The sequence below is a fragment of the Phyllobates terribilis genome, unplaced genomic scaffold, assembly GCF_046119375.1.
Source record: "Phyllobates terribilis strain yellow unplaced genomic scaffold, ASM4611937v1 Scaffold_5__5_contigs__length_657084704, whole genome shotgun sequence".
In the NCBI taxonomy this organism is placed as follows: domain Eukaryota; kingdom Metazoa; phylum Chordata; class Amphibia; order Anura; family Dendrobatidae; genus Phyllobates; species Phyllobates terribilis.
In genome coordinates this window covers 541,000,423-541,024,575 of record NW_027362765.1, presented here as the reverse complement: position 1 = coordinate 541,024,575, position 24,153 = coordinate 541,000,423, and the positions used below count along the sequence as shown (strand labels likewise).

At 43.1% G+C, this 24,153-nt stretch overlaps 1 protein-coding gene across 11 annotated transcripts in view; it reads right to left on the bottom strand.

Moving 5' to 3' along the window:
- Positions 1–24,153, bottom strand: part of GBF1 (golgi brefeldin A resistant guanine nucleotide exchange factor 1) — a 230,673-nt gene that overhangs the window by 206,233 nt on the left and 287 nt on the right. For all 11 annotated transcript variants that reach the window (XM_073685833.1, XM_073685835.1, XM_073685837.1 and 8 more), the window contains exons 2-3: positions 5,114–5,216; positions 2,213–2,279 (exon numbers count right to left, since the gene is read on the bottom strand). In XM_073685833.1, the coding sequence (XP_073541934.1) occupies positions 2,213–2,279; positions 5,114–5,206 (160 nt within the window). In that variant the 5' untranslated portion in view covers positions 5,207–5,216. The remainder of the gene's footprint in view (positions 1–2,212; positions 2,280–5,113; positions 5,217–24,153) is intronic.

Below are 24,153 nucleotides of genomic sequence, written 5' to 3'. Positions count from 1 at the left end.
AATTTAGCTATTATATTAGACATTTAGGTTTTAAAATCAACTTTAGTTTCCAACCACCCATCTGAACTGCAGCACCCAGTATAATAAGTGGTCCATCACTGGAATTGGGGTCTCTGCCCCTACATTAAGCTACTCTCAGATAAGGTAGCAGAAACCCGGTGGCAGATTCCTTTTAATTACATTTTTTTTTAAACTGTTTATTTTTGGTAATATTACATTTTCTAACAGCTAACAGAAAGTATAATACTGTATAATCATTGTGTTAGGACATTGAAATTATTGTGAAATTATTAAAATAAGTGGTTACTTAAGAATGAGAATAATGCTACCAATAGTATAGAACGATGACTTTCAAAGATATTGTCCGCAGTTATATTATATAGTATATATGTTCTATGTCTATATTATATTATCAAATACACAATATATCAATAATAAATAGACAATGGAATGCAAAGGAAAGAGGGGGTTGAGGAAGAGAAGAGAAAAAACAATCCACTATTTTAAGACAGCTCAGTAAGATAATCGTTCCATTCATTCTATCATGTGATTGACTGGAAAGCGTTGAAATTTTAAAAAAAAAAGTGCAATTTCAAAATTGTTTTTTTAGGGGTGTTTTTTTGTTGTTTTTCTTTTTTTTATTGACCAGGTTCACTATAGGATAAACCTGACCTGGCAATAGGTTTCTCCAGGTCAGTAAAAGTACACGGATACCAAATATGCATAGTTTGTTTTTTAAAGCGCTGAAAAAAAATTTGGATGCTTGTACAAAAATGTTACGTTTTTGCCTGTGTTGCCATTTTCCGAGACCCGTAAAGCTTCCAATTTTTAGGATCTGGGGCTGAATGAGGGCTTATTTTTTGCACCCAGAGCAGACGTTTCTACTGATACCATTATGGGTTAGACACAATGTTTTGATCACCTCTTACTGCATTGTTGCGGCATGCAAAACAACGCAATTCTGGCATTTCGATTTTTTTAATCTCGTTACGTGCTTACCAAATCGGATTACCGATTATAAAACGCACCGGTGGAAAATAGGAAAAAAACATTTCGAAATAAAATGGATTATAAGGCGTACCACAGTTTTAACTGTGGCTTACCGAGAGTGGGCCGGCAGCATCGACCCAGTACTCTCAGAAGGGTCACTGATTCAGGAGAGTGGCAGAGGCAGCGGGAAGAGGAGTGGGGTGATGCTGCGGGCTCAGTCCTCTCAGAAGATGTCGGAGCAGGTGAGCGGAGGTCCCCTCGTCCAAGATCTCGTCTCCCAAGATCTTAATTTGAGCATGCGCCGCCTGAAGCGGCCATTTTCACGATGCCCACTGCAGGGGTATGTACGGGAGAGGGGACCTCCGCTCACTGATGCCAACATCTTTTGAGAGGATAGGTCCCGCAGCATCGCCCCACTCCTCCTGCCGATGACGACCTCCTGAATCAACGACCCTGGCTCCTGTGACCCAGTTCCACTACCGCCCTCCAGGGAACGAAACCTGTGGATTACAAGCCTCACCGCCCTTTTCCTCCCAAATTTGGAGGAAAAAAAAAGTGTCTTCGAATACGAAAAATACAATAATTTATTTTACATTTTGATTTATCTGTCTTTTACAAACGCACTGATACCAAAGGTTTTTTTTTGTTTTATTTCTAATGGGTCAAAAGGTGATATGAACTTGTCTTTTTTTTTTTTACTTATTTTCAATAACATTTTTTGCCCATTAATGTATTTAATAGTCCCCTTAGGCAGCTTAAAGCGGCGATCGTCTGATCGCTTGTGCTATACACAGCAGTGCATCAGGTTGGTTGGCACAGGAGAATAGTCATGACAGGCAAAGGAATCTTCAGGAGACCATCGACTGTAACGGAAGCCCTTGGGCGCCTCGCGATCACTTCACAGGCATGCCAATGGGTGCATGTTAAATACCGCTGTCAGAAATTGACGCCTGCATTTAACCGGTTAACAGCCTCGGGCAGATTAAATCAGTCATCATCTGCCGGGAAAGATGCAAGCTCAGCGTGCAAGCACACATCAAAGTCAGGGACATGACATATGACGGAAATGTACATATGTCGAGAAGAGGTTAAAAAAAAAAAAATGCACAAAAAAAGTTAATGATTATATGAATGAACAAAAGAAAAATACAGGAGTAAACTAGAAGTGAGACAACGAATGGTTAAATAAGTGATCCAACCAATAACTCACTAGAATACTTACATTTTATATTATTCAGGATGTCTTTCAGTTGGCTAAAAGTGTGCAGCAAGGGGTCCTGCTCTTCATCCTAAAGTTAAAACGAGTGAATTATTTAAAGTCATAGTACTTAAGAATAAATACCGTTAGGCTTCCTTTAAACACACTAGTGTTTTTTTCAAATTGTTCAAATCCTCAAACATTGAGTTTTTTTGCCTTTCCTTACAAATGTTTTGTGATTGCCTTTCCTATTGAGCAAGCCAAATCTCACACTGAAAGATAAATAGGTAAACGGATGAAAAAGAGAATGGGAAAAGTAAAAGGAGGACTGATACTTTCCCCTACTATTGAATTCATTTTTTGACATTTTAAAGCAAAAGCTGCATTGACATTTTCTGTTTAGTGGGCTGTGTGCTAACAGCCCACTAAACGGGTGGGGAGTTGGGGTGTCGCAGCCCCCCAATATGTACTACCAACGAGAAGAAAAAATATATATATTATATTAATATATATCTACATCTCGCTATCTAACTATATCTTCTTTTTTATGTAGTACATATTTGGGTGTGTGGCCCCCTCCTGGGCTCAGTACCCTTTTCCACTAGTGATGAGTATCTCAGGCGTGCTCGAGTAGTATGTCCGAGCTCCCGCGGCTGCATGTTTTGCGGCTTTAAGACAGTCGCAACACATGCGGGGATTGCCTAACAAACAGGCAATCCCCGCATGTGTAGTGGCTGTCTAACAGCAGGGACTCCAACATATCACTCGAGCACACCCGAGATACTCGGATAACACGATATCAGAGCATGCTTGCTCATCACTACTATCCACCCATCTTTCCCATACAAGGTTTTAATTGAGAGCTACACCTGGTTTCCTTTTCGCTCCCCATTCTTATGAGGCTGGTTTGGCACATGGATAGGTTGGACATATAGAGGTTAGGGACCATCCATATTAAAAGGTCACCTTGACATGGTTGGATGGCTTTTGCGCTCTTTGATCAAAAACCTCTAGGTACCTTAAGTTTTTTAGCGTTTACAGCAATATTGGAGATCAGGTATTCATTAGTCACAGTGTGACGCATCAAGTATGTATATGTTTGTAGAGCGGCCACAAAGCGTATTTGGGCATCTATGCATTAATTCAATAATAAAAGGTGTGCGGGTCCAATTTCTTTTTTCTTTCTTTTGTGTGCCTTCACTAACTTTATCATGTTAAACTGGCCACAATATGGAATTGTGGCTGCAGAGATGAATACGTCATTTTCTAATTTTTCATCTTCATTGCAGAGATATTAGGTTGTAAAGTTTATATATTAATCTCAAGTATAACCAAGGGGGTATTTACCTTTTTTGCCTGTATGGTCCTCTATTAGATTATTCAATGCCAATCACAAAATGTTTCATGTTGAACAGGACACAAAATATAACAGTGGATGCTGAGTGGAATAATTTTTTTTTAATTATTTATTTTTTAATAATTCCTCTCCGTTGCAAAGATATTAGCAATCAAATATTTGGCTTCCTTTGAGTTAAAATCCACTTGTACTTAAAGTTATTAGATAGTTTTCTTTGGGGGCGTGTACTTCCGCCTCCTTTAGGACACTGACACCAAGCAGGCGGCAACATACAACAACAATGCAGAAGGACCAGTGATTATGTCATCAGGGTCACATGACCTGCCTCCACAGGTCCTGCTAGATGGAGTGTGCAGGCTAAATAAACACTCAAGATATAATACACAGCACGGAAGTGTCGAAATTTTAACTGCAGTTATAAGCGCCACAATTCTCTGTTGTTCTTCTTCAATTTATCTTCTGTGCTTATTCAGGATGCACCGTCCAGAGGGCAGGATCTGTGGACTCAGCTCATATGACCCTGATGACATCATCACTGGTCCTTCTGCACCTCTATGTTGCTGCCTACTTATGATTGGCAAGTGTCCCCAAGGATACAGGAGTACATGTCTCCTGAAAAGACTAATCTAATAACTTTAGTTCAGTTCAAGTGCGTGCTAACTCATTAAGTGCCAAATATTTGATTACTAATATTTTCACAATGGAAAGCTGAAAAAAAAGTTATATCATGCCCTGCAGCCGCTATTAGATTGTGTTTCCAGTTCAACATCGACAAAATGTAGTGAAAGGTCCACGCCATGCAGGGGAAAACAAGAACACGTCCCCAGAGAAGATCAAAACAGGCTTTCTATAGGTTAAATGATAAGGTATGTAATGACACACAGCTCTGCTGTCCATGTAACACAGATCTCACTTCTTCCCTCTAAAGTGATGACAAAAGAGGGAGAAGCAGAACCGTTCATCATTACAAACACTTCTATGCATCGATCCCAAGCATCGGAGAATAAGGCCCTGATGACTGGCACAGATTCAGAATGATGTATGCGACAGCTGCAGCTCTCACTTCACAGCACTGTCAGCTCTGCTCTTACTGTCTGTGTTGTGAGATGACAGCTGCAGTGCGTCGCTTACATTTATTCAATCAGTGGGAACAATGTGGGGTATAATTGAACTCAGGGAGCTCAGGGTATCAGATACTAGTGTACAAGATGCACACTGTGCCAGATATTAGTATATAGGGTGCATATTAATTCATCGGGCACAATATAATTTATATATGTAGTTAGCATACAGTGTTATGCATAATTATATCAAGGCAAAGAGTGAAATGTTTTAAATCGTGGCACACACTTATTTGTTAGAGTGTTCCCAAAGCTAAAACTTACCACTAGCAGACCCAAGACTAAAATGGTTGGGAATCACTGGTGTACAAGACGATTAAACATGTAAACCTTTGACAATATATAGTCGATGGATACGCATAATGGATAATAATGCGCATGCTTAACCTCATAACTATAGATTACAATAGAGAAACTGATCAGAAGTAACAATTATTAATATCTTACCAAAGGGGTGTGCATGCTCCATCGTGCATTACGTTTTATAGCGCCAACAACGAGGCCAATTTCCCCTTGGACGATGTAGATATTCTTGTCCATTTTAACAGTCCTAAAAAAAAAAAGTGTGATAATGGAAAGAAGTGCAACATCAATAACCCAAGACCTTAAATTCACACAAGAGCAGAGGCTTCAGTAATCAAAACACATTGCCAACATAGTGCTACACCTGATGCTCAATAATTCCATGCAAATATTGATCTAGTCATGAGAAAACACGGCAAACCATTAAAATTGTGGCAAAAAAGGAACAAACAAGAGCCAATAAGACAAGGATTTCTGTTATAAAACGCAGGTGGCATCCACATGGGAAAACCATCTGCCCAAAGTTACTTTCACCGCAGGACAAATAAATGATTAACGCACAAGAGAAATTACAAAATTCTGTCCGACATTTAGAGGAGAAAACTAAAACCAATATTTAACAGAAGGGAAAATATTTCCTGATAAAGAACAAGTACAAAATAAAGAGTGAGCTGATATTTCATGAGACGAGAAATTTAAAACGCCCGCTAACATTTAGGGCTCATTCAGACGGCAGTATTTTCCACATGAGAAAACGGATTGATTTACCTTGATCAGACCATAGTCAGTAATTCTTGTATGTGGAGAGTAAAAGGAAAAAAAAAGGTTTCTCCACCTGCTCCTTTCCGACAGTCCGTGAAAATCGGACAGCACTTGGATAGCATTCGAGGGCAGTCCAACTTTTTCACAGACCCATAAACTTGGATTGCCAATTTTGATCTGACAGATTGAAATTGGACATGCATCTAAAATTTCCAATGGACCTCTCGGTCCGTGGAAAATCGCAGAGATGAAAATGGCCCAATAGATTATCACATGTACAAGTGTTTTCCGAGAAAACTACAGATAGCCCTCAAACACCAAAAGCAGATGTCTGAATAAGGCCTAAAAGTCATTCTTCCAGCAATGGGGTCAAGTAGGGTACCTGTCAGTACAACAAAGGCTGGGATAATATATTGCACTTTCAAAGTAGTGCAGTGTATTATCCAAACAAAGAAAAATAGTTTATTTAAAAAAAAAAAATATGTAACAAAATGTACTATGTATCTGTCATTATTTATTCCGAACAAAAAGAATATCTGCAAGCAAACAATTGCTTCAGAATTGCTGCTGAATTTGTCGATCAATTTAGAAAAAGAAAAAAAAAAGCATCTACCCTCATAATGGTACTAATAAAGACAACATCTTACTATGCAAACACAACCCCTCACATAACTCCATCAACAGTAAAGTCAAAAAATTATTATAGATCTCAAAATAGGGCAACCAAGAAGAAACATTTTTTATTTAAGTGATAAAACTATATAAAATTTGGAATCGCCATAATCAAGTTAACTTTTTATTTGCATACCATGGTGAAAAGCACATGAAACACAAAAAATAAAACACAGAATTGCAGAGTTTTTATCTTATTCCTCATGATAAGCATCATTCCATTTCAAGTGATCCAAATCTGAATTTTTTTTTTTTTTTTTTACCTGACATCTTAGGATATTTATTTTCTTTGGTGTTTTTTGAAGTGCTACTTAGTGAATTAAATAATACGTTTTGAATTTTTATCTTCATTAGTTTTTTTTTTTTATAGATTTCTAAAGTTTTAAAAAAAAAAAAAAAATGTTGTGCTTGTATGACATTACATTTTTGTGTCATATCTCGGGCTAGAATTAAGATAAAGAGATGGAAGAGGCACCATTTTGTTCGGAATTCTACAGGCTATAATTTCACATGTCACAAGATGTTTGTTGATATGTTGTTGAGGAGTCCAATTCTAAATTTTGATGGGCGATTTCGGAAAAACTATAGGTTATAAATTTTTCAAAAAATATATGTGTTACTTGTGTTCTTGGTTACAATTGTTAATAGAGTCAAGTTGGGATCTCTGTAGGATCATATTTCGAAACGTGATTTTATAAGTTCAGTCTCATCCTAATCATATTAGTGATGAGCGAGCATGCTCGCTACTGCTCTGTGCTCGCCCGAGCATCTAACTGCTCGAGATGCTCGGCGCTCGCCGAGTATTTCCGGGTTGCTTGGAAAAGAGCTCGGGTCCCCTCCCTGCATGTTTGGCGCTCTTTAGAACACCAATGAACATGCAAGGATTGTCTGCCACACACTGTAATGCCGTAGCCATGGTGGTAGTGGTATCACAGTGATTGGCTGGCCGCACAGCGTCATCAGGTCTATATCAGACCTGGCGCTGCCATGCTCATCACAGTCACTCCTGAATCAGACAGTGTAAGGAGAGGTGCTGCTGAGCTAAGGAGAGATTTGGTTGTTTATTAGTTAGTGTAGGTGTACCAAACTAAATTAGAGACACATATCCATCTCAACAAACAGTCCTTCTGAGGACTAATCCAGCTGCAGAGATATCAGTGCTAGGCAGGCAGGGTATATAGCAGACTGCAGTGCACATAGTAAGAGGGTCCATTCCAGTTCTGTCTGCCGGTGCTTTTACATATATTAGTAGAAATAGCCCCATGTAACAGGGGCCAGGAATAATTTTTTATTTATTTAATTATTTTTTTTAATCTTAATCCTGATTATTTGCTTAAAAAGCAATCCAGAGAACACCGTTCTGCACCATTTGCTTGTTGGCACTGCAGAATACAGCCAGGTTCTTTCCATATTACAGCGCTAAAAATCCAGCTATTTAAAACTGTGGTTTGTCCGTCACACGGATCACATACAAGTTCGCTCAAAATTAAGCCACTTGTAGTGAGCAAGGAAGATATTGTCCTCCATTTAAAATGGGCAAGGCACGTGGCAAGGGATGGGGAACTGGACATGATGGTGATGGTGCATTCAGAGGACGAAGCCGTGGGCTAGCTGAAATTGTGCCACAACAAATACCCACATCTTCTCGCTCAACTTTCCTGTCCCAATTAATAGGGGACCGCAGAACACCACTATTGAACACAGAGCAGTGTGAAAAGGTTATTGATTGGATAGCAAATAATGCTTCCAGTCACTTAGCCACCACCACCACCCCGTCTTCCACACGGTCAAGTCTCAGTAGCCATGAGCCTGATCCGCATATTCCTCACCCTGATCCTCCTTCCTCCCACCATGCCGAGTGCCTAGAGACAACTGATCCCACACTTGGACACTCTGAAGAGCTGTTCACTTTTCCATTTATAGATTCGGGCCTCTCGCCTGGTCCACTTGAGGCGGGGCAAGAGGAGATCGCATGTAGCGATGCTCAAATATTTGAGCAGCAACGGTCATACGAAGGAGACGGTGGGAAAGTGTTACGAGAGGTGGACGATGATGACACACAATTGCCAGAAAGTCAGGAGGAGGACCAGGGTGCAGAAGTGGAAGACGAGGTGGTGGATGATACAGTAACTGACCCAACCTGGCAGGAGGACATGAAGAACAAGGACAGAGGCACACAGGGGGAGGGAGGCAGAACACCACAGCAGGCAGGAAGAAGCAGTGTGGTGGCCGCAGACAGAAGGCTGGCAACTGTTCCCCGTAACACCAAGACGACGGAAGTTGCCAGTACAACTGTTAGGTCTTCCCGAGTCTGGTTGTTTTTTAAAGACTCTGCCGATAACCCCCAAAAGGCCATTTGCACCACCTGCCAGGCCAGCATCAGCAGGGGTAGCAAAACTACCAGCCTGACCACCACCAGCATGATCAGGCACATGGCAGCAAAGCACCCGACTTTGTGGGCCGAACCCCAGGGTCCATGAACAGTGTCTGCGGGTGACACCACGGCTTCTTCCGCTGTTGTGCGTGCAAGCCAATCCCGTCCATGGTGCATGCGAAGAGGTCTCCTGCCCTACACCTGTCGTTGCACACTCTCAACTAGCACCATTAGCAAGCACGTCCTTGTCCCAGTGCAGCGTTCAATTGTTCATACCCCAGTCCTTGAAACGCAAGCACAAATGCGCAGCTAATGCCCCACAGGCCACACTACTAAATTTGCACATTTTGCGACTGCTTGTGCTCGAAATGTTGCCTTTTAGGCTCGTGGAGATGGAAGTTTACCACAACCTGATGGAGGCGGCCGTTCCTCGGTACTCAGTCCCCAGCTGCCACTATTTCTCCAGGTGTGCCGTCCCCGTATTACACAAGCACGTGTCCCAAAACATTAGCCATGCCCTCAACAATGCAGATACCGGGAAAGTTCACCTAACCACAGAAACTGTGGACAAGTGTTTGTGGGCAAGGACGGTACATCTTGCTGACGGCACATTGGGTTAACATAGTGGAAGCCGGGACCCAGTCGGACCTTGGGATGGAACACATCTTCCCAACGCCGAGGATTGCGGGCCCTAGGTCAAATCAGGGTTGCCCCCACAGTCTACAGCTCCTGCACCTCTTCCTCCTCAGCCTCCATCTGCAAAAAGACCACATCAGTCACAAGCTGGAAGTACTGCAGCACTGCCTCAGCCAAGCGGCAACTGTGCTGAAGCTAATATGCTTAGGTGACAAACCACACAATGCTGAAGAGTTGTGGACAGCTCTAAAAGAGCAAGCAGATCTGTGGCTGACACCGCTGAACCTACAGCCAGGCATGGTCGTGTGTGACAATAGACCGAACATGGTGGTGGCTCTGAGGCGAGGCCAGTTCACACATGTACCATGCCTAGCCCATGTGCTTAACCTCGTGGTTCAGCGGTTTCTCAAAACCTACCCAGAGCTGCCGGATCTGCTTGTCAAAGTGCGCCGCCTGTGGGCCCATTTTAGAAAGCCAGCTAAGCTTCCGCCGCCCTTGCCGTGCTTCAGCAGCGTTTGCAGCTTCCGACTCACCGACTGGTGTGTGATGTCTCCACGCGTTGGAACTCTACACTGCAGATGTTGGGAAGGATTTGTGAGCAGAAGAGGGCAGTTGTTGAGTACCAGCATCAATAAGGCAGTCAGTATTCAGCTCAGACCCCACACATAAGACTTCAAGAGTGGAAATGGATATCAGACATCTGTACCATCCTCCAAAACTTTGAGGACTCCACCAAGACGGTGAGCGGGGATCACGCCATAATTAGTGTCACCATCCCGCCTCTCTGTCTTCTGAAACGCTCTCTGCTCACAATCAAAGAGCATGCTAGAGAGAAGTCTCACACACACACAAGTCTTGCCTGTTAGCAGTCTGGCACGCATGGCTGAGTTTATGTTACGCTGCCTTTCCCGTGACCCTCGCGTTCTCAAAATTTTGGGTGACAGTCGTTCGTGGTTGGTGATACTTCTAGACCCACGCTACAAGGAGAACTTTATATCCCTTATTCCTGAGGTGGATAGGTGTACAAAAATGGGGCAGTACCAGAAGGCCCTTGTTGCGGAACTATTAAAAAAAATTCCCATCTGAAAACGCTGGTGGCAAAGGTCACAGTTCGTTGGACAACCAAGGAGTGCAGGCGAGAGACAAAACTCCAATCCAGCAGAGACAGGGGAACACTGTCAAAGTTCTGGGAGAGTTTTCTCAGACCCTCCCATCGCACAGGCCCTGAGGCAAGGGGTACTCTCACAAGGAGTGCAAAGTTTGGGAAGATGCTGAGGGAGTAGCATGCCGACCGTACCAACATCCTCCGTGATTCCTCTGTGCCTTATAATTATTGGGTATCCATGCTGGATACATGGAATGAACTGGCTCTCTATGCCTTGGAGGTCCTGGCCTGCCCTGCCGCCAGCGTTTTATCAGAGCAGGTTTTCAGTACCGCTGGTGGAATTATAACTGATAAGCGCATCCGCCTGTCAACTGAAAATGCTGACAGGCTGACTCTTAGAAAAATGAACAAGGGCTGGATTGGGCCAGACTTCTCAACACCACCGAATGATAGCAGCGTAACAAAATCAAATTCAGTGTCTTTTTTTGGGGAGGGCTATTCCCATGCACCTCTTCACACCTACACATGGGTATACGCTTCCTGATTTTGTCTATTTGCTCTTGTCCTCCTCCTTCTCCTCATCCTCCATCACCATATCATTCACCACCATATCACCTCCTCTACGTGCCTTGCGAGGGGCATTGGAGTGCCTCCAAATTTTTGGCAACCCTTGCATTCACTGCATAGGCAAACACAATGGGAGACCTACTTCCTAATAATGGGAACATTGTTTTCAGGAGCCCTCCTCTAAGTCTCTTCAAAGGGGTATTGGGGTGCATCCAAATTTTAGGAAGCCTTGCCACTCACTGCATACGCAATACCAGTATAGGAGACCCAATCTTTAGTAATGGGAACAACAAAGCATAGCCGGCTGATGGCCCTATAAAAATAGGCTTTGTGACTTCATATATGAAACAGGGTGTGTCTGATGGTGTGTCACACACACCACATGGCCAGATAAGGTTTTAACTGTTAAAATGAGATTTCCCGGTGAATGCATTTGTCACGGTTGAAAGCAATGCAAAAGTGCAAAAAAACATCAAAAACGCTAAGTGTGAACATTGCCCATGGTGTGAAGGAGTACTTTTGTTTTGCGGTATTTATTTTGCCTTATATACAAGTCATTACCCCGGAAAGGATGTTCCTTAACATATTTCCCAGGAAAATCCATTTTGATTTTGTTTTTGTATGTTTTATTGCGAGTCAGTAAAAGTGGCGCAATAGCTCTGACAACGTTGTTGACAGAAGTGACCTGGGAGTCAGAAATGCTTCCAGGGGTCTTCCCCATGCTTTCCCCATGTCATTTGAGCACTGTTCCCATCGATTTGGGTAATTTTTAGGTCCTCTGCAGATCGCCGGGGGGAGCCTACTGAAAAATGCTCGAGTTTCCCATAGACTTGCATTGGGCTCGTTGCTCGGGTCGAGCACCCGAGCATTCCAGTTTGCTCAACCTGAGCATCAAGCACCCGTGCATTTAAGTGCTCGCCCATCACTAAATCATATGATTCCTGCTAAATTAAAAGAATCAATATTAACACCTTTTTAAATATAATAAAAACACCAGAGCTTACCCTACAAAAAAAAGTTCTGTAAAACAAAGCTGCACCAGCTGAAGGCAATCTGCTCTTGTGCTTGTGATACTATAAAGAATGCAAAAACTTCTATAGCCTTGTGCTATAGTACCGATATAGATCTAGGTATCAATATTACAAAACTGACATGCAGATGTGTGGCAAAAATCGATCCTGTTCCACTTTGAAGATAAGATTTATTTCTATGCAATGAAGTTCTTGAATTCAATGGTGGTAATCATTTGTTCATGACAGATGTCCAGGAGCGAATTTTCAGCTCACCTGTGTATAATGCCCCCCAGCAACGGAGGTTTAATGAGTTGATGTAGTTCTTATCCCACCAAGTCAGAGATGCACATTCATAAAATTCCATTTCAATCTATATATGGAGCAATCCCATGTGAGAGCGTATTGAAAAAAAAATAGAAACCGAATTACCGGTAAGTCTAATTCTAAGACCCTCCATGACAGCACCAACAGGAGGTTGCCTCCCATCATAATTAGGAACAGGAAACACAAGAGGTTAAATAGCCCTCCCCTTCCCTCCATCCTCAGTGTTTTTCAAGGACCACACAGTATGAATGCTTGAATCATTTATTAACACCGAAGAATTTAATAAGCATAAAGTTTGATGGTGGGGAGGGGGAATTACCCGTACTGTCATGGAGGGTCTTAGAAACCGAATTGCCGGTAAGTCCAATTCTATTTTCTCTAATCCCCTCTACAACAGCACCAATTGGAGTAATACCAAAGAAAATCGTTGGGGGGAGAGGATTATAGCCTGGAGGACTTTCCTGCCAAAGGCCAATTCTTTTACAGACATCAAATCTAATTTGTAAGACTTGATTAAGGTATGGACCGAGGACCAAATAGCAGCTTTGCAGATCTGCTCGATGGAAGCGCTGGCCCTTTTGGCCCAAGAGACGGACATGGCTCTGGTGGAATGAGATTTCAGTGACACTAGAGGAGGCAGGTCTTGACTCTGTGATTGCTTTTTAATCTAGATGGCTATAGAACTCTTGGAGGCCTTCTTTCCTTTGTTTGGTCCCCAGTACAGGACAAAAAGGTTCTAATCTTTCCTCCAAAGCTCTGTCTGTTGTAGATAGCAAAGGATGATTCTTCTGACATCTAGAGAATGGAACTCTGATTCACTGTTGTCCTTTGGATTTTGGCAAAAAAGATGGGAGAATTATCTCCTGAGACATGTGAAAAGGAGAGGGTACCTTTGGAAGGAAAGAAGGGTCTAGGCGGAGGACTATTCTGTCATCCATGATTTTCAGATAAGGTTCCATGATGGAAAGGGTCTGGATCTCACCGACTCTTCTTGCTGTTGGTATGGCTACTGATAGAGCTAGCTGCCTTCCAAGATAATTTTGTCCATTTGAGCTTGAGTCATAGGTTCAAAGGGCATGATAGTTAGACCCTTCAGAACTATATTTAGGTCCCAGGTTGGAACAACGAAGTGTCTTCTCGGACATATTCTAGAGGCTGCTGTCATGAACCTCTTTATCTACCGGTGGTCTGCCAGGTTTTGGTCAAATTGCAAACAATTTGTTGTTTTTGGCGCCAAGAATAACAGCGGGCTTTTTTTACCACGTGTGGATTTATGTATATAAGACCGTTTGATGAATCGGTCTACATCAGCTATGTACCTGAGGAAAAGGACGGGACGTCCACGAAATGCGTAGTAATCGTAGCTTTTAGTAATAAACAAGATTGTTAATTATATACAATCTCTCGTCAAATTTCTTCACCACGGAGGAACGCGGTTTTTATTCCCGGCACCAACTTCATCTTATTACAGACAACCTTACAAGATCCCTAGGGAGTCTGTGCTGGCTGCAGCCCTTCGCTACAAATTCTTATACGAGTTGTGCATCACACAACTCATAAACGGTGAGCACATTTTCTTTTACCTACTAGGTTGTTGTTGGATAACAGCGCTATTGCGCCGCTCTCTTATTTTCAGGTTTTGGTCAAAGAAAGAACTTAGAGCAAAAATCTGGACTTTCAGGGTGCTAGGTTTTAACCCTTTAGATAGACCATCCTGTAAAATGTCCAATATACTGGCAATATCAGGATGAAAAGGATCGATGTGAGTAGATCCATACCATGTAGAGAAGGTCTTCCATATCTTTAATAGTATTAGTGACCTGCTTCCTGCTTTTCTGTAGGGTGTCTATTAAGACATCCGAGAGACCTTTAGCTTTCAAGATTGAGGTCTCAGAAGCCAGGCTGCCAAGCATAAGCTGTGGGGAGCAGGATGAAATATTGGACTCTGATGGAGTACATCATGGTCTAGAGGCAGGATAAGAGGGCCCTCTGGGTTTAGAAGGTTCAGAGCCCCAACCCAACTTCTCTTTGGCCATAGAGGGGCGATCAGAATGGTCCTGACCTTGTCTACTCTGATTTTCTGCAAGGTCCTCGGTAGTAATGGAATTGGAGGGAATGCGTAGGCCAACCCGAAGTTCCATGGGTGAGAAAAAGCATCTACTCTTGTATGAGTCTCCCTGGGATCTATTGAGAAAAATTGATCCACCTTTGAATTCTGTCGACTCGCGAACATGTCTATCTCTGGGTGGCCCCATTTCCTTGTAAGAAGCTGGAAAATCTTTGAACGGAGGCTCCATTCTCCCGGATTTATATCTGTCCAGCTCAGGAAGTCTGCCTGAATATTGTTGGCTCCTCTCAGATGAAGGACTGATAGAGACAGGAGATGATGTTCTGCCCAGAAGAAGATTCTTGCCGAGACTTCTCGTAGGCTTTTGAACCTTGTACTGCCCTGATGACGAAGATGGGCGACAGTTGTCATGTTGTCTGAATTGATCATGACATTGAGTTCCCTGAAGTATAGAACCTGTTGGTTTCAGGGCCTCCTCTACCGCTCTTAGTTCTCTTAAATCTGAGGATTGGCCGTCCATCTCTTTGGGCCAGATGACCCTGGAAGACCTGGGATATGACTGCTCCCCAACCCCTTTTGCTGGCTGGATCCAAGAAATCCCTTTGGTCAAATTTTCCAGGTTGAGCCACTAGTTGAGAGATACCTTCAAATGGTGTGTGGGGGGGGGGGGGGGGTATATTTTTGAGTTGAGCATTTCTGGAGACTTGTCACAGCGAGAAAGGATAAAGTTCTGAAAGACTTGTGTGAGCCTGGGCCCAGGAAACCGCCTGAATACACGCCGTCATTGATCCCACGACCGACATGGCGAACCTTATGGACACAGTCTTTTGGTTCTTCAGTACCTGGATCCTTGATCTCACATTCAACTGTTTGGATGCTGGAAGAAATGACCTCTGATTTTGAGAATCTAAGAGGATTCCTAAGAAGACTTTTTGGGTTGATGGGGTAAGATCTGATTTTTCCCGATTTATGATCCAGCCCAAGGATCCAAAGGTCTGTAGTACTGATTGGAGTTGGTCTTAGAGGACAGTAGAAGGAGCCATGATGAGGAAATTGTCCAGGTAAGGGACGATGCAGATATTTCCTTGCCTGATAAATGAGACTACCTCCGCCATCATTTTTTGTAAAGGTCTAGGAGGCTGAGGAGATGTGGAAGGGAAGGACCCTGAATTGAAAATGGCACACTGTCTGATTTAGTAAGACTGCAAACTTCAGATATCACTAATAATCTGGGTGGATGGGCACATGATAATATGCATCTTTTAGGTCTACAGTGGCCATGACAAAGTTTTTCCCGATTAGTGGGACCGTGGATTTTAATGACTCCATTTTGAATCTCTTGTAAACAATATATTGATTCAGCCGCTTCAGTTTGATAATAACCCGGTGGGCTCCGTTTGTTTGTTTTTTACCAGGAATCTTGAGTAATGGCCCTTGCCCTGCTTCTGGGACGGGAGCAATTACTGCTCTGGAAAGGATCTGCTGAAGTTCTGATGTTAGAACCCTCTGGAGTTTTGCAGATGGGAGAGATGTTACTTCCAGTCTCTGAGGGGGAAAGGAGGAAAATTCTATTTTTATTCCCGCCTTGACCCATTCTAGGATTTTGCAGTTTGAGGTTATTCTGCGCCATTGCTTAAAGAATCCTGAGATTCTGCCTCCCACTTGTCTGGCATCAGAACATTGGGATTGAAAAATGCTTTTACCTCTTCCCCCTTTGGGATTGCACCAGCGACCTGATTTACCCCTACCTCTTTAGGAGGGATTTTGTGGTTGAGGGGGACGAAATAGCTTCTTTATGGGTGTTTTTGGTTCTGGGAGAGATTTCTTTTTATTGGATACTTTCTCCAGTAAATCGTCCAGTGCTGAACCAAACACATATTCCCACTTGAAGGGTATGGAGAATAATTAGGTTTTAGATAGGATGTCACCACTCCACATCCTTCTTGCAGTATTGGAGAGAACCGAAGTTCTTGCTGCAATCCAGACAGATTCTGCAGAAGTGTCCGCCAGGAATCCCGCTGCCTTTTGTAAGAGGGGAAGTGAGGCCAGAAGATCTTCTCTTGGGGTACCACACACGATATGATCCTTTAACTGATGTAACCAGAGGAACAGGGTTCTTGTGACGCACGTTGAAGCGACGTTCATTTCAGGGCGGCAGCTGACGTCTCCCATGACTTCCGTAGTAGACCATCTTATGGTCAAGAGGATCCTTAAGCTGAGAGGAGTCTTCAAAGGGTAGGGTAGTCTTTTTTGCTACTCTGGCAAACTGAATGTCGACTTTAAGTATTTCTGTCCAGCATTTAGAGATATATCCTCATCTAAGGGGAAGCGATCCTTTAGGTCAGATGGGATGTTCAGCTTCCTTTCTGGAAATTCCCATTCATCCAGAATTAAATTCTGGACGTTGTCATGAATGGGGAACACCATTTTCTTCCTTGATCTTAATCCCCCAAACATCTCATCTTGGATCGTGCGCGACCTTTTTTCCTCTTCTACTAGCATTGCGTTTCTGACAGCAAGTAAAAGTTCCTCCATGTCATCAGAGGAGAAGAAAAAATTCCTATCCTCCTGATCAGTATTATAGCCTGGAGTGACTTCGCCTTCCTTCAACCATTCCTCTGGGGTTGAATTTTCTGCCTCCGAGTCTGCGGTATCTTCTGGGGCGTACTTCCTCTTTTTGGATACTGAGGTACCCCCAGAAAAAGATTGCGAGACGGTGGCTAAGGACGACTGGATCTCCTGGCGCACCATTCCTCTAACTTCATCCATTAAGGAGGGTTGCTCCTCACGGATAATTTTCTCCGTACACAGCTGACAGAGCCTTTTTGTGGGCGGATGGGAGCTTCTTACAACAAATGGCACACTTGGGACATGCAGGTTTTTCTTTTGAATTTGGTACAGGATCCTTATCAACCTAGAACAGACAAGGGGAAGACATAAGAATGGATCCTGCACCAAGAGGGACCTACCCTTACCAGACATACTCACTGGGTCAGGGATTGCGCTGGGCTCTGCAGATGCAGCTTTAGGGGTAGACCCATCCATCATTAGAACCTCAGTCCTACCTTATGATGTCTTTCATCTGGGTCCTTTTGTAGAGGAAACCGAGATCCAGCGCCTTTCTTATCCAATAGGATGAGGCCACCCTCTCCTGACATCAGGTCCAGCCAATCTGTGTTTTTTTTTTTTGTTTGTTTTTTAATTTTCAAATTTCCCGCCACAGTGAAACACAACCAGCTTCACTGCGGATGCGTGGGGAACATAGCGCGTCATAGCGCATGCGCAGTGTAGCTGGTACTCACACCACCTCACTGTGCAGGTGGTTGGACATATACAAGTGCGCATGCGCCCCACAATATCAGAGCTTTCCGGGAGCAGGATTCAAATACATGCGCGGCGCCAGCAGTGAGTGAATGCTGGCCTGCCCATGACTGAAAACGCAGGTAGAATCTAAGTATATTAAATGTTATAAAATCATTATAGCTGCACCAATTTTCATGAAAAAAGCTTGTTAGTGATGCACATTGCATCACTAACAAATTTAAGGGGGTAGTGTAGAGGGCAGCTAGGACGTGACAGGTTCACTTTAAGTGATAAATTTACTGTAGCACAGATTCATCTCAGCTAAAAGTCTAGACCCTTAGATCAGGAATAGGACAGACATTTATAAGACATTTCATAACTTTCCCAAATTCTTATGAAAAATATTCCCCACAAACTGCATTGAACTAATGTACCCAATTTATTATATATTTTAGGAGTCGTAGTCGGTCCGTTTTATACTGACTCCAACTCCACCGCCCTCCCAGTAAGGCCTCATTCAGACATAAGTATTGCACGTACATGTTATATGTGTTTTTTCACGGATACAACACATGCCCATTATAATCTATGGGATGCTCACAAGTCTGTTTTATTTCACGAATTGTGTGTCTGTGCAAAATGCACAAAGACATGCCTATTTTTTTCCTTTATCAAGGATGAAAAGTGTCAATACAATTCTATGGGTCCATAAAAAACACATACAGCACACGGATGACATCAGTCTGCTGTCCGTGATTAACATTGCAAAAGATAGAAGCTGGGTAATCTATTTACCCATCCGTGAAAAATACTGATGACATACTGATACCTTTTTTTTTGGCATGTGAAAAATGCTGACTTGCGAATGAGGCCTAAACCTGAGGATTACGGACCATGCCCCTTATGACATCACGGTACAGAGCTCACCGCTGTTTGCTGACTTGCCTCCTGCATGTCTGGCTTTGGCTTAGTGCCCACGATGCAGAAATGAAGCAGAAATTTTCCTGATTATTTCTGCATCTCCTTGGCAGAAAAACGCATGCGGTTTTTACATGCATTTTTGACGCGTATTTGCCATGCGTTTTTCCAATGCATTGTATAAGCAAATAAGCATGCAGAAACGCGCAAGAATTGGTCATGTCCGTATTTTTTCTGCGAGTAAAATCTGCGCAGAAAACATCCTGACCATGTGCACAGAACTTGCAGAATGTCATAGGAAGTCATGGGATAAGGTGTGCAATGCGTTTCTGGAGCGTTTCCGCGCTGCAAATCCGCACCAAATAAGCATCGTGGGCACACAGCCTTTGCCTCACAGACAAGCTACTTTTCAATCAAAGCTCAGATAGGAAATCTTTGTACTCTGTGCTTTGAACGGATTGTAGCAGAAGTAATGAGCTACCACGTGTGACAGCTCATCAACAGAGCAGAATTTTAACAGCAGGTAAAATATGAAGTTTCTTATAATGTTTTAATCTGTGTGCCCAGAAAAACCCTTTAAACTCAAATAAAATGAATCAATTCCACAGAATACATAAATAATGTAGAGATGAGCGAATCATTTTGGAGGACACTGTTCACAAGGCCCTAGATGGGAATTCTGCAAACCACCTCCTATGTCATTGTTGCAGCGTGACAAGCAAGACGTCACACCACGCCAGCTATTCAAAAGAGGAGCCGGTTTACAAGGCTCCCGTCCAGAGGCCACAGAAAAATTATGTGGCTGCTGTACTAGGGTGGTGCAAATTTATTTGCTCATCTCCAATAAAGTAAATAGTTGGGTGTTCTGGACATGCACCTATTCCTTGAATGGGTGTCCGCCAAGTGTATAAAGCAGCAATGAGCCCAACTCCATTCTCTACAATTGGACAGACGGAGTCATTATAGCCATCATTCCAGCCATGTATTTAATGGAGTATTGGTCACTAGAATTTGTTCAAATTGATTCACAAGATCTGGTTTATCAGCTACGTCAGTAATCTGTGGTTCTTCTTTTGATTAGCTGGCCTGGTGCAAGGTCACATATCATCATGCCAGGCCAGCTTACCAAAAGGTGCAGCGGATGCCGGAAGGTAAGACAATTTTCACGGCTCCCGTCCTGCGGCCACAGATTACTCATTAGGCTGATAGACCAGGTCCTGCGAATCGATTTGCACCAACTTTAGTTGCTCATACATTTACACAGGGGACTTTAGTGGTGATTGCTGGTGATCCCAGTGGTTAGACTCCAACTTTTTTCATCACCTATTTTGTGGTAAGACAATAATTATTGTTTATGAACCAACCCCTTTAGGAACACTACCTAAATGGGGCTTTTAGACAGTTGTTCGGGGTTAAAAATATCTTACAAACATCTCAGAAGAGCTTAAAATAAAAAAAAAACAATATTAGTAGTAATAATCAATTCACGAATCCCCAGTTACTGCAGTACTAATCTTGTGTTGGCCCTGCTATTCCCTATCTAGATCCTGCAGCAGCGAGTCCACACTCAGGAACATGCACCTGCTGCAACCAATTATTTTATGTATTTAAAGGGAACATGACAGCTGACCTATAATGCCAGATCCACGGGCAGCATGTAGCAGACACTAACTTCATGATTTCAGCCTTGTGTGTTTTAACTCAAACTCTACAGAATTTCAAAGTAAAACTGACTAAGTCTACTTTCACACTATTAGTATTTGGCCAGTACTTTACATCAGTATTTGTAAGCGAAAATCAGGAGTGGGTGATAAATAAAGAAGTGGTGACGTGTTTTTGTAATAGTTTTCCTCTGATTGCTCCTCTCTTGGTTTTGTCTTATACATACTGATGTAAAATACTGACCAAATACTGATAGTGTGACCGTAGCCTAAAAGCCACGAGAGACTAGTCGAAACAGGCGTGTCCCTGGCGGCTTCTCCCCACCTGATGCCTTGGAGTGACAGGTCTCTCCCTATACATGCACGCAAGGAAAGACCTGTCACTCTAGGGCAGCAGTAAGTTTTTCAATAATAAAACAGTTTAAGGTAAAATGTATTTCTATATATTTCTTTTCACCTTAAATTTTTTCCTTCTGTACAGCAGTGAAATATGCCAATTAGTGTCACACTGACAGGCAGCCTAAAAGGCCCAATAGTTTATATACATGGCAGACTTGAGGTCCATTGTTAGGCTCACAGCTCCAATACAACCACCTCACACCCTTCGAAAGCATCACAAAGGCTCAGATTGGCTTAAAGGGAATGTGTCATCAGAGCATGGCCTATTGTTTCAAACATGTTTAGCAATTGTTTTTTCATATTCTGATCTGTATACAAAAAAAAAAATGCCAATCTTGAATCTTTCAAACTAACGAATGGGGCTATTTTAGATTCATACTTCCTGCCTGTTCAAGAAGAGATCTCTGCATTTTCATTATCATTAGAGGCAGGATTACAGTAACAGGTAACACCTCCATAACAGTTGATAGACTGGATACGCCAATCGTAATAGGTGAAGTCACAGCTCACCCTGCTCCCCTCTCTTCACAATGATCTCTGCACACTCTCATTAGAGGCTTCGGTTCAAAACCTGAAATCAGAGTCTGTTCATTGCTCCTAATATACATGTGTTGTTTCCTGGATCAGGAAGTATGCATCTAGAATATCCCCTGTGGCCAGTGGGAAAATTAAAAAAAGTTCTAATTTTTAATAAAGAATGCGATATAAAAAAAAAAATTACAGAGAAAAAAAAATAGGCATGCAAGACATAATTCTAATTTAAATAGGTCATTTTCTGATAACACATTCCCTTTAAAGATAGAGCAGTCACCAGGCATCCCATGACGAATTTTTAAAAAGGTTGTCCACTACTATATAAAATGCCCCAATGTATTTAAACTGTGGAGAGAAGTGTTTTGCAAATACCTTGTTTGTTCTTTATTGCCTGTGAGCGGCGCTATCACTGGCTGCTCACAGGCATCACGTGAACCCCGGCTGCAAACGGCTCTGGCATCCGCTGATGTCATGTCAAGTTCCGGCTGCGGCCTGACGTGACTCAGTGACGTGCTCCCCACTGATTGGTGGGCTGTGGAGGGGTTTCCATGGCCGTCACAGCCCAGCATCCACCATGTGCTTTCCCAATGAATGCAAAAGAGGGAATGCGTGCGGTGTATGCCTAGTGTGACGTGCAGGGAAACCCCCCCACAGCCCATCAATCAGCAGGGAGCGCAACACTGAGTCACTCCTGACTTGACATTAGCAGATGTCAGAGTCGGCTGCAGACAGGGGTCACATGATGCCTTTAATATTGCCAGCAATAGCGCCACTCACAGGCAATAAATAACAAGCAAGGTATTTACAAAAACCCTTCTCTCCACAGTTTAAATACATTGCGGCATTTTATATAGTAGCGGACAACTTCTTTAAGCCAGCTGTACGCGGTCACCTTGATAAAATACCTGTTTTCTCTGCTGCAGATCTAGCAGTTCTCTCAATGCTGAGCTCTGTATAACCCCACTCGCATCACTGATTGGCAGCTTTCTGCCTATGCACAGTGTACACAAACGTCTGCCAATCAGTGGTTGGAGCAAGGTTATACACAGCTCATGAATATGGAGGACTATATGACAGCAAGTTTACTAGTCCTCTAGTGACAGTCACTGTTATATGAGCAAAAGATTACCAACACTAAAGCAAGCAGCCCAATAAGTGACATTTTGCTGGAAACAGGGTCTCTGTCTCTACATTATGCTGCTCTCAAGATTAGGTTACAAAAACCTGAAAAAGAAACATTTTGTAGGACTTGAGTCATGCATGTATAACACTGATGGCCAAAAATCTAACTGCGTGGCTGCAGCTTTCCCCAGCAAAATCAGCGAATTCACATTGAGCCTTTTGAAAGGGGCAGCCTCATATATTTTGCCAAAGAATGCAGTATATATAGTGTACACCAATTGAACTGATCATTCAAAAACCGTGCCTACACCATACTGAAAGCAAGGCTGCAGGGAGGAAATGAACTTTATTCCTCCCTGCAGCCTCCGGTTTTCAGTCATAGAGGCGCAGCTTCAGTCACCACTCATTACATAATGAGCAGTGGCTGTAACTGCAGCCCCAGCACTGACTGACAACCGGCTCAGAAGTGAATCAGTAAAGAGTTGACTGTCAGTCAGTACCAGGGAATGCTTACAGCCACTGCTCACTATGTACTGAGTGGTGACTGAAGCAGTGTCTCTATGACTGAAAGCCGGAGGCTGCAGGGAGGAATAAAGTTCATGTTTCCCCCAGTAAGCTACAGTAAAAGTGGACTACAAAACATACCACCATTGGATTTAGAAGAATGTTTTCCTATTTTCCTCCCCAAGGTTTTGGGGTGCATCCTACGGTCCTGTGCATCTTATCATTCGCAAATATGGTATATGGACATGTGCTTCCTTTGTGTGACACACACGACTTGTAGCCAGTGCAATGGTCTGCATGGGAGAAGAATGAAAAAAAAAATTGCAACACGCACTATTCTGGTCTGCTGTATGGACCAGACTGTAAAAAGCAGGCAGCTCCTATACTTGCCTACTATGTGGTTAAAGCTGTAGAATGAGCCAGACAAGGCTGCAATTTGCAGTCGTGACTGGCCCATGTCTTATTACATCCATCATGACCCTGCCTAAGGCTAAGTGTACACAGTGCTTGTGGATACAGTCAGACACATACAACCATGAGGTACAAGGGCTCATTCAGACATCGGATGGCAGTGCACGGAGCGGCCTCTGCTCTCCTGACAGCGTCATAGAGATATCTGATATATGAAGCTGTCACACTGGGGTTGGGAGAGCCACGGACTCTGTGCTCTGACTGATTGCCATGGATGTGTAAATGAGCCCCACATCTCACAGTTGGGATGACTGGGGGCCAATTGAAACGTTACAGTATATGAGGTTTTTTTTAGATAGTTCTCTGAAAAATACAGACAGAACTAGTACCAGAAAAAATGACATCTGACTGAGCCCAGATGCCTCGAGCCAGACTTACTGGGCCACAAGTGGAGCAAATTCACCTATATGCAGCCACCCTGCTCCACAATAGAGGATACAGGTATGAAGACCTCCAGCCGGTACCAGGAGTCAGGCACATGCCAACCACCTCGGGCCTATCGATACTTATCTTCTGAAACCTTGTTTCAAAAATGGAAAATTCCTTTAAGAAACTAGATATAAGGTAATAAAGCACAGGGTGCAGACTCCTCAGGAGCAGGATCCACTGGGAGTGCCTGACACATGACTTAGCACAGATGCTGCTGACACCCTGAGCAGGGCCAGCACTGGATGATATATATCTCCTGCTCTTACGTCATCACACACTATACTACTCTGCCTGCTCCCTGACGTCTGCAACCAGCCTCCCA